This window comes from Oxyura jamaicensis, chromosome 11 (assembly GCF_011077185.1).
Source record: "Oxyura jamaicensis isolate SHBP4307 breed ruddy duck chromosome 11, BPBGC_Ojam_1.0, whole genome shotgun sequence".
NCBI lineage: Eukaryota > Metazoa > Chordata > Aves > Anseriformes > Anatidae > Oxyura > Oxyura jamaicensis.
This window is the reverse complement of record NC_048903.1, coordinates 7,476,633-7,488,472: the sequence shown is the minus strand read 5'-3', so window position 1 is coordinate 7,488,472 and position 11,840 is coordinate 7,476,633. Positions and strand designations below refer to the sequence as shown.

At 35.8% G+C, this 11,840-nt stretch overlaps 1 protein-coding gene across 1 annotated transcript in view; it reads right to left on the bottom strand.

The window, feature by feature from the left end:
* Positions 1-11,840, bottom strand: part of ITFG1 (integrin alpha FG-GAP repeat containing 1) — a 72,900-nt gene that overhangs the window by 41,506 nt on the left and 19,554 nt on the right. Inside the window, exons 7-8 of the mRNA XM_035336753.1 lie at positions 9,879-9,937; positions 7,933-8,017 (exon numbers count right to left, since the gene is read on the bottom strand). Coding sequence (XP_035192644.1) covers positions 7,933-8,017; positions 9,879-9,937 — 144 coding nt within the window. The remainder of the gene's footprint in view (positions 1-7,932; positions 8,018-9,878; positions 9,938-11,840) is intronic.

Genomic DNA, 11,840 nt, shown 5'->3' with positions numbered 1-11,840 from the left:
GTGAGCCTTTCATTTAAAGTTCTAAAGAATAGAAAATAAGGAGGAAAAAATTCCTGCTACAGCAGCACTCAAAACACTCTCCTTCTGGGGCAGGCAAAAAGAAGACAACCAGTACAAGTGAGTTTGACATTCAAACAAAATAAAGGTTTGTTTGAAAGCTGATTATCTTAAATTTATCTTCTGAAGTAATAAAACGATTAGAATTCTTTTGTCACTCTCTGCCTTAGGTGTTCAAGGAGATGGTCATGACAGAGATTATTATAATAAATTACTAAGATAATTACGCATTATTAAAATAATCAATGTCAGCTGCTTTTTGAAAATGTGAATCACAACTTCAAAAGACTGATGTAAAGAGCTTTCGCAGATGAATCAAAGTTATGTGAACGTTAAAGAAAAAAAACTAACACACTCCTTTACATTAAAATTCTGATTTTAGGTTTGTCTATGCCCTTCCGAAGAATCCCTATCAACATCTCCATGGAAAGAAAAGCATTTAAACACAGCATGTCAGCAAACTGCACGAAAAGACTTCTAGGCTGCATCTGATTCACCATTCTTCTATCTTAATGGAAGGAAGAGCATATTAAACATACTAACTGGAATCCAAGAAGCAAAAAATGGGATTAAACACAAAATGAAATTAAAAACAAAAGGAGAAGCTCCCTGCACACTAAACAAGAGTCAGCACTGAAATTCCTGTTGCAGCTGATGCTGAAATTTACTTGAAGTATTTCACATTGTAAGAACAGAAACAGCAAAGCTTGGAACTATCTAAACGTTCCACATTTAGAAAGCACATGTCCTATCAAACTTTCACGTGCTAACAAATGGGGGGGGAAACTGCTACAGCTATGGTCTTAACCTCAATACAGGATCTTTTTCTAAAGAACTGTCATGATGCTAGATATTTAAAAATAGGACTAAGAAAAATTCAAAGTATCATTGAACAGCATGCATTCCTGGTCACCAATTAAAAAGCAAGACAGGTTTATCCTTTAAATACACTTTCTACAATGCACCTTGAACTCAATACCCAAGTGGCAATTAACTTGGAGCATCTCCATGTACCTGCTTCAGATGAACTCAAGAGTGTCTATCACAAAGACAACTTCTTCCTTAGATAAGGTCATTCAGAATTCTTTAATACCATCAGCTTTTACATCTTTTCACACGAGCTGATCACAGTAATAACAGTATTCCTCATATGCTGAATATATCTGTGTTTGAAATACTATCTTCCTGCATCTTAAGATTCTTAAAGAGTCCTTTTATTGACTACAGGAGCTCAAGTACATTTACCACAATTCAGGGCTCAAAAGCCAATTGCTACGTAAAGAGGTTATTTACCAAAATACATCACTGAAAGTTTTCTTATGATACATAGCTACCGCATCTGAGGATGTGACATTCTGAATAGGAGGAAAAAAATAAAGAAATTTAGATTGTAAAAGAAAAGTAAGACAAAACTGGAAGCTACAAAAGTGCAATGAAACTGCAGGCATAAAAGCAATGTATTTAAGGTATCATCAGTTGCAGGATAATCAAAGTCTACTTTAAGAAAATCTTTCAACAAAATACATTTTGCACAGTGCAATGAATGATTTCAAGGAAAAAAGACCAAAGGTTAGGCACTCTGTTACACTGTTTAAGCAGAATGAGCTGACAATAACAAGCTCGCATTACCTATGAGAAAAATTTCTACCATATGACATTCAAGTAACATACATGAAACTCTTCAGTTACTTGGTGAACGGAGGAGGTGTCTAGAATCTAGTAATCCAACTACTAATTCTCAAACATGAGAAAAAACTGAGTTCAGGTCTCAGGAGAACTTCAATAATCCCAATTCTTGCTTTGTCAAAAGTAAGCAAGTTTGCATAGTACGAATAAACACAGGCTTCATAAATTAAAGACAACGACACAGATGAAGACCCAGCAGCAGCTAAGAGAACATATGGCGAGTAAAAAGTTGGCTAAACGCTACCCTGAAAAAGTAAGACTTGTGTTGTATTTATTCACAAGGACACTATCAACAGTATGCTCTACTTTCATTTTGGAAAGCTATTTTTGACTCTTACATACAAGCTGCAACTATTTATTTATTTATCTTGTGTGAACTAAGCAAAAGCAGTCACTGATTAATAAAACTTCTCAATTCTCAGGTCAGACATCACAAAAGATAGTTTATTAATCTCCAGAGAACCAATCACAGGTCAATAGCAATTATAACATTAATTCCCAATAAAAATTGATTACTAGACTGCATTAACAGCACCATATTCCATACTAACTGCTTCTGGCTCACTCCTTTAAAGACATATTCCATTAATCTTCAACATAGCAAGAAAATAACAGGTTTGTGTTGAGATACAGTTCACATTCCCATTATTGCTCAAAATCCTGTTTTCAGGATGCTCCACTGAAATCCTTACGTTTCTTTAACATGTATAATTTTTTTTCAGAATTCCTAATACAATTAAAACAATTTATAACTGCAATTATTTATCAGAATTCCATCCAACATTATGATTTCCTCTGAAGCCAGTACAGGCAGATCTTATAAAAAGCCTCTGCTAGCATACAGACAACAACAACGGAGGATTAATCATTTTTGCTATAGCAACCACTGCACTGCAATTACCATAGTGACATGAGAAGAATAGAAAAAGTAATAATGAAGAGCTCTTACTTGTTGGAGCAGTGTGTCAGCCAAATAAGTGCAGAATTCTCTAGTGCCCAGCCCTGCTCACCTTCATCAATTGAAATGCCATTTGTAATAAGCATGTCACAAAGCATTTCTGATTTATTTTAAAAAGGGCAATACAACTTTGTCAATTGTTCACTGTCCTTCAGTAAGGTTAACATACAAATCATCACCATCATGTAACAGAGCGGGGGCTACTTATTTTACAGGTTCCAATTGAGATAAAACCTGAGGTCTACTGCATTGCCATATATTTCATATATGTACACCTATATTTGTCCATTTTTCCATTAAAATATAAACACATATAAACAGATGTACATACAGAAATATCATAGACTTTACAGGCTCACATATATAGACACATACAAACATATGTTTAAATACCTTTTCCATGAAAAGACATAAATTCATTATTTGAATGCATCAGGAATAGGGAATCTTAGTACCTTAGTGCTTAGCTACTAAGGTTATACACTAACATCTGTAACAGTTTCTCATGAATCACTAAATTGTGGTGGGTTTTATTTATTTTTATTAACATGCTTACTTACCTAAACAGTTTCTACCTGCTCGCTATCGTTCAACCTAATATAAAAAGAGGAATCTAACCCCAAACTAGCTGCCTTTTGAATCTCTCAGTCAGTATGTTACTCAAAGATACTCCCACCCCCACCTTTTTTCCCCCCCTTCAAAGGACAGGTAAAGACTAATGACTGGGAAGGTTTATTGAAATAAAACTTTTGGAAACAGAACATAACGTTAGACTAAGTCACCTTCTGAAACAAAAGATGTTTTGTTAGATGTACATATGATCGATAAATCAGAATCTTGGACTGCAGAAGCACAACAGTGCATAAATAGAAAGGTGGGTGTAAATGAGAAAAAGGGAGCTCAAATGATACACTCCTAAATTCATGCCTAGACCGGATGTAGCTCCACAGTCTGATGTGCACAAGGTTAAGTAAGAAGTGGCAGAGAAACATAGAATTCTTTGAGACCTTTAGGGAACAGAGAGCCTGGTACATCAGCTATGAGATACAGAAAACATTGAAAAAAGGGAAGAAAAGAGAGGCAAGCAATGCTAAAAATACTATAGGATGGGAACATAACAAGCTTGTGACTGTATACTGAACATGTTTCTAGTCACAGCAGCTGTATCCCACTGTCAACAAAGATGCTTGCAGCATGCACAAAGCAGAGCATGAGAGCAATGGTAGGTTCTGCTCTGCGGAATCATTTACATCATTTGATAAAAGCTACTTAGGTGGAAGGTAGCGCAACCTTCTAATGCATCTCATTTCCCATTTTCCCTTGTGCTAGTCTGATTGGTTGTGCAATGAAACTTCTTTCAGGCCCCATTACAGAAAGCCAAATTACAATTTAAATTGCCAAGCATCACACCTTAACTTCCTTTTGACTTATGACAATCATTATTTCATCATTTTTGAAACAGAAAACTGAAAAAAAGATGTTCAAGGCCGACAAACCATTTCTAATAAGGCATTTTCTTTAGCTCACTACACACAGAACCTGTCCAATAAATGCCTACCTTTTCAAGTCTCTAGATACACGCTGACACAGCAAAGTGGGTAAACGCAGTGTTATTCTGGTAACACAAGACTTTGCCTCTTTGCCGCTAGATTGATGCAGAAAAAAAAAACTGGATTGAAAGTTATCAGAACTCAACTGAAATACTCCTTTGCAACAAAACTTTGCTTCCTCCTTCCAATTACTGTATAACCACATTTAGAGAGGTATTTAGGCAGTTTTTAAATTTGTTTTTTAGAGGTGGTAGGGCATTATTCAACTTCCATCAGACTGCACTTCATAAATAACAGAATTTAAATTCTATCACTTCATTACTTAATGCACATTGTTTTAGTAGTATGTTGACTTCAGTATCCTCTAAAACGTTGTTCAATGAGAAAATAATTATTCATTGTCTTGTTTTAAATGAATGTTGGCAAGATGAAGAAAAAAACTAATGCACTACCCAATTTCCTATCCACTGTTGCAACAGGATAAATTAAACATTGAAGTCATAATTGTACTCAAATAGTAATTTCAAAATCAGAGCTGTATTTCCATAACTGTCAGAATAAACGTGGTTCCCCCATAAACATACACACACTTACAGCACTCCTTTTGCTCCCTTAGGAAAGTTAAAACACGTATCAGCATTGTGACATGGGAAGATAAAAGCCACCTTAACACCCGATTCAAAGCAAGATTCAAAAAAAATAACCCCTAGAAAGTTCATTCACGCCTAATCTCTTTCATTAATATCACAAATCTCTTCACATTTATTTTCCCTTATCAAAACATTTCCAGCATGGATACAGCCATTGACAATCTGTACTAAGCTTTTGTCAAGTTAGTTCCTTCAGACTTAATTACAGACGGGAATTTTTCCTTATCTTCTACATACAGAGATTCAAACCTCTGCAACCAATTATCTTCTACTGCCAACATGGCAGTCTAAAACCTATTGTATCCAATTCTTACTTGAAAGTCCACAAAGCACTTTTTTAAAAAAAAACTTTCTTCCCTCCTTTTCTCTACAATTAAAGACTGCAGAAAGCTGACCTAGAAACCACACAATTCCCTCCGCAGTTTCATTTAAAAACACTTCTACTCCTGGAAACAGTGAATCAAGATAGCTGCTTTACTTTTCCCATACAAGTCTCCTCCATTTCTGCAGCTGAACAGATGACATAATATGACAGTCATTTTTCAACACAAAGGACATGGAACATTCCTTCTTTCGTATTTGTACATATTTTGCCTGTTTTAAATGTGTCTTCTGTTTCAGCCATGTTTTAAGCACTCCGTAACTAGGAGTCCTTGCATCAGGTTTCTTCACACTTCCCTTTTGCATGCTAATTAGAAGCGACTGAAAGACGTACCTATGCTCAGCCACAAAAAGGTCTAGAAAAATAATCCCTTTAAAGTTCTATAGAGGTGTCCCAATAAAGCCTAATCTGATAATCAAAAAAGGTATTTGTCTCCTCTTATGATTTTGAGGACATCAGCTCACATCAGCCAAGGAAGCGGCACTGATGCCTTGAGAAAAGCATTTCTTTACGTTTCATGAAAATCTACATAGCAAGCGCTGCATCAAAGTATGTCCCACCACTGAGGAGATGGGGGAAAGAAAAACCATTAAAGTGTCTCCCCTCTTTCACCCTGGATGGGCTTGTGTCATCTGCATTCACCTGTGAAGATAAAGACGACAGTGAGGATGCAGCTGTTCCCGAAGAGGGAGCAAGGCCCTCATACTGCAAGAGCTACGCTGGGTAGGTATCTATCTTCTCTCTCATAGATGAAATGGTTGAGATCTTTTAGAATAACCAATTCCAAAGAAGTCAGCCTCTGAAAAGCCAGCGTTGCCTTCAAAAGATACTATCGATTGTTCCCCACCTCTCTATTTTTGTTGCCATATATGCTGCCCCTCTACATTCATGTGCATTTCTTAAGTTCCTGCAGGCATTCTCTCCCATTGTATTTATTAATGGGAAGATTGTTCTGCTGTACCCTCATGTTGATGCTTCCCCTATGAGCCTGATGATAGCTAGCAGAGCAGTGCATTACACAACTGGTGATGGAACTCTGAAACCACGGCAGCTCCCTGCTGCTGCGATCACTACACCAGCCAGTGCCTTCCATAACCTTGGCTATACCAAAACCACACAGTGTACTGCGCTGTTGGAGTGCTGTGCATTCAATTTATTCATGTTTTCAAAGTTTTAAACTTTAACATCTGAACCATTCTTCTCTTCTTTGCAAAGACACCCCATGGTTTATTAAAACCCCATTAATTATGACAAATTTCTAAAATTATGATATATCACTTGGGCTCATTAACTACCTAACATAGAGATGAAAATATCCTACAAGAAGATTGCTTTCCACAGTGCCATCATTAAAAAAAGATCTGCTATATCTGCTTAATGCTTATTAAGACACATTATTCAGAACATCAGCTTGGAAAATAGTTACAAAAAACAACATATTTAAAAATATTTTAATTGCAAAAATGTAGCATTTATACACAAGTGTTTATATTTGTAAACATTAAAAGATATTACAAAAAATCTTTAGAAGGGCTTACAAAACATGGTAAACATTTCACAGAAGAACCTAGACCATTCTTCAGGTTTCACCTTACTACATTTACTAATGATCTGTAAACTAATCCACAGTTGTTATATAAAGGACTAAGGAAAGTTAACTGTCCAGCAGCGATGTCTTCTAGTTAAAAGTCAGGAAACAGCTTTTCTAGAATTCTTCTAAGTAGCAGCAGTAGAGCAGGAGAATTGGACACATTCTAATAAGGAGTTGGACTTTATTTAAAAAGCTGTCATGCTCCCACGTCACAATTGTTAAAAATTAAAATGATGCAATAAGGCGACCATTTGACAATGTTAAAGACAGGCTCAGCCTCAACAATGTGATATATGAAGTATAATAAATTAATTCTTTATCAAGATAGATGTCACTGACACAGTAGCATTGGCAAAATTAGGCCGGTAGTATTTTCTGGGTCACAAGTTTCTTATCCCAGAGCACACACAAAAAGTATTTTTTGGACTACAAAACCAACCATTCCTGTTGTCCGTAACATGACACACACATTGATAAGCCAGAACTAATTGAAAAAGTACCTTCTACTAGAAAAATAGAGGCTTTCACTAACCCTTGCAAACAGATGTTAGTGAAAGTTAGTTGCATTTACGTATAAGTTAGGATTTTCTTCTGTCCAAAAGCCTCCCAGAATTTTTCGGTTATAAATATTAAAATCTTAGTGTTTCAATCTTTATACAATCATTTTTAATTAATTTAAAATTTCAGCACATGTTCCTAAATTCTTTGTTTACACAAACTGTAAGCTAAATTGTACCTTCTGAACAAACTGCTTTAAGAAAAAAAACTGTGCATTAAAGGAAGTTTTGCTTGCTTCAGAAAAAATCAAAACAGTCATGAAAAAAAAAACCACATCTGATAAAAATAGGTTTGACACTGGTACCATGCCTGAAAGAACGTAGATATACGTGAGTTAGACGGTACTGGAAAAGTCACAGTTGAATTTAGCTGAATTTATTAATAAAATATTCCTATGTATTTCAAGATTTACAGGCAAATAGATGTAACACCTTAAAAAAAATTGTAATTCAACAAACAAGAAACACAGGATATGAGTAGTTCGGAAAAATGAAACTCACCAAAATCTGCAAACACAGACTGCCCAACAATCACCACACCACTGGGTATTTCTTTACTTTTTCCAGCTTTAGAGAAGTTGCCATCCTATCAAACAGAACAAAGATGATGGAGAAACTGAACTGCAAATCAAGTGATAAAGCTTGACTTTCAAACCAAAGAAAACATACATCAATAAAGAGCTTAAATAGGTAAGAGAAAGCTCAACTACGAAAAACTGCACTGCTTGGACACTGGAATTGAGTTTTTGCATTTCTAATTCTTCGTGGAATCCTATGGATATCCAGTAGTAACATTCTTCAGATAGACTTGTCCACATTTTTTGTGTTATTAGAAACAGACTGAGTTTTCAGCACCAAAATCAAAATCATTAATTATTTTGAATACTAATTTATGCAGTGCCATGTAATTTTATAGATAATATTTAAAAGCACACATGGTTCTGATTTTCCTTCTACTAAGGAAATCATGATTTTACCTAATGTCTGCTTCAGGTCTTGTTTTAATTGTCTATTATTAAAATCCTGGCCCACAGAAAGTAATATTCTAATATTTCATCAGAAAGACAGAAGAGTGCTGGATTCTTGTTTGTTATAAGATTGGATAACAACTGGACCAAAGTCCATTTAAAGTTTTTGTAACCAAGTACGACAATTCAAGGCCCACTTTTGTAGTCACTGCAATCGGTTCATGAAGTGACACAGGTGCAACTATACATCCCTAAGTTATAAAAAGCCTGAAATGAAGAAAGTCAATCTGTTAACTGACTTTTAGCCTGTGTACTTTATGAACAAAAAGTAACAAGGCCTTGGTTTGTTTGCCAGCTACCACCTTTCTCATTCTTGCACTCAAAATTCTTATGCATACACATGTTGAAAGAAAGGGGGATCATCAGATACCACTGATGGGAGAAATCCCATCATATAGTGAATATAGTGAACATGTCACAGGATGCCCTCAGTGATATGTCTGCAGTATGACCTACCCAACTTGATCTATGCCAATTTTGGCAGGTACACATTTCGTTATCTTACCTTTCCTAAGCTACTTGATAGTGGTTCTTAGTCACTTCCTTCTCAGTAATTCCACCTAAAAGCATATGTAGAATTCCCTTCCCCCTGCAGCTCTTCCACCTTGCATTTAGCTCAAGCAGGGCCACCAGAGCTGGTTTCCCAGGACCACGTACAGGTGGCTTTGGAGTATGTTCACAAGGAGACTCCACAATCTGAGCCACTTATGTCAATGCTCAGTCACCCACCCACAAGAAAAAAAACAAAATCTCTCAAGTTCAGAGAGAACTCAGCAGTTTCTACTATAACCAAAAAGTGAACTTTTAATGCACAGATGTGAATACTCTTAACTACAGTAATTTAGGGTAACACGTAGTCTAACGGATGCATTTAGTTTCAAATCAACTAATACCATTAGTTGTTATTAACAATGAGGTTCTTAGATAAATAATCAATTGACCTGCTTCTGTCCAACCTTGAGTTACACTTGTGATATTTGGTTAACATAGGACTTGGAATTTTCTCAGCTGTAACTTGTGTACATAGTCAAATGGCTGGGAGTGAGATTTTGAACCTCTGTCCCTAAACATGGAATTACAGTTCTAAGAAAGCTTAAAAAAATAAATCTTTGTGATTATAAAAATAATAAAAAAAACCTTAATCATTCATTTCTTCATAAACCATTGTGCTAAGTGTCAGTAGACTGCTACAACAGCTGATGGCACAGCAGGAGTCCTGCTAATGCACGCAAAGTCAATCTGATTGGTTTCCTTTGCAGTCATGTTAAAAAAACCTGCAGAGAAACGTATGCTGAGTAAAAGATTTCCTTCAATTCGGTTCAACTTGTTCCTAACACCAGGCATGTCAGAAAACCTTTAATGTTTTGTCTGATGTTTCTGCATTTTAACAGAATGGTTATTTGAGTCTTCTCTCTTTACCTTATTTACCCATGTCTCAAACTGAATGCTGCGTGGATTGGACGTAGTAAGGAACAAATCTGTGAAGGAAGAAAAAACAAGAGAAATAAAACATTTAACATTAACTGAAGAACATTTTTTAAGCATAAAGAAAGAGACAGGCTTCAAACCTAAGAAAAAGTATACATCATTATATTTTTAAGTCAAAATTAAAGATGAAAACCTAATAACAGCCTTTTACTGCATCCTTTTATTTTGGATACATAAGTAACATATATGCTGTTGACAGGAAGAGAAAAAGATGGAGAAATGTTTCAGGCTTCCTTTACACAAAATTCTCTTAATGAAAACAGTGCAAAAGAGTACTTCAGAAAACAGTGCAGAAGAGTACTTCAGAAAATTTATCTGATGATGCCTACTTAAAGAGGAGCTTATTCAGGGAAGAAAGAAGTTTAAAAAGGGCATCAAAAAAGAAAAAAGCCTGAGGGAGAAAAAAAAAAAAAAAAAGGATGATCTCTAGTATACTGAAGATTTTAAGAAAATCACCCTTTAAAATTTAAGCACTTGATTTCTTTTCCATTGTCCTCCTCCGTTGCTTTCTGGTTTAAAATATCACTATTTGACTTAGTACACAACCGTTACTCTGTGGGCAGAAAAAAATGAATTCAAGAAAAAAGAATACTAATGCCATACCCTGAGGTGTTTTACTGAATAAGCAGGTGTACTGCTGTACAGGGAATTTCAAATGGCACAATAAGGGGTACTGTCTTCCAGGAAAAAGGAAAAAAACAGAACCTGCACAGCAAGTAAGAAAACAACAAAATGGAAACAAAAGATTTTGCTTACAGGTTCCCCCTCCCCGGTGGGAGTTATGTTAATTCTGTTCCCCTGAATACTTGAAACAGCAATTTCCTGCAGAGCACTCACGTGAAAAGCCTTATCATGATAATGTGCTTCATTGGAATGAATTTTATTGCTGCTTAAGCATTTCTTGAAGACAGTGTCAGAAGACATATAAATGGTCTGGAAATACCAGGGATGTAACTTAAAAAGCATTTATAAGCTCTGAATTTTGAACTTGCATGTAGAAGGAAGATTAAACAACACTGCTGATTACCACTGGCTATAAAGCAAAACAACAAAAAATAAAATCTAATACATTTGTGTGGGGGAAGCGGTTGTTAACAAAAGAAAAAAACACAGAAGAATGGAAGACTCTATTTTTTTCCCAAGACTTAAATGATATATCATAATTGATATTGATATGAAATATCATAAAATGAAAAATGAAAATATAATGAAATAAATGAAGTGTTTCAAGTAGGGTTATAGCACGTTCATACTGTAACCTGCACTGCAATTTGCAATTTGTTATGGACTACGTCACACACAGGGTACCCCACAACAGGCTCTTTCAATGTTATATTTAAGTACACAGCAAATGACTAGTATTTGATTAGCAAATATAATAGATTGCCTAACCTTTTGCAGACATTTTGGTTGGCACTGTACCTGTTTTCCCAAAACATCTCTGACTCAGTTTCGGGCACTGCAGCTCTGACCTCTCACCTTTAATTGCTAAGCCAGTCCGCTCCCTGCCCAGCCCTCTGTGCAAGGAGAGATCCCGGGGACCATTAGCACAGCATTCCCGCTGGTAATGCTATGCTTATGTGTTTTGTGGCTTTCCCGGAATTAGACAAAATGGCACGGCTGCTAACACAAGCCATAATTCACCTAATGCTCTTCTGCTATAAATCTAGCTCTGAATTGTTGGTTATTACTAGGTTAAATAAATCCATCAAGTTCTTATGCAACACAGTTATGCTTCTACGGTAAAAAACACCACAAAAGACAGATGTGAGTTATGCTGGGAATATTACAAAGTCCTTAGCTCTTTAAATCATTTATGGTTAAAACCTTAAGTTCATTAAAAATACGAAGAGCAAAAATCCAACAGCATTCTCTCTTAACTGATTTAACCTG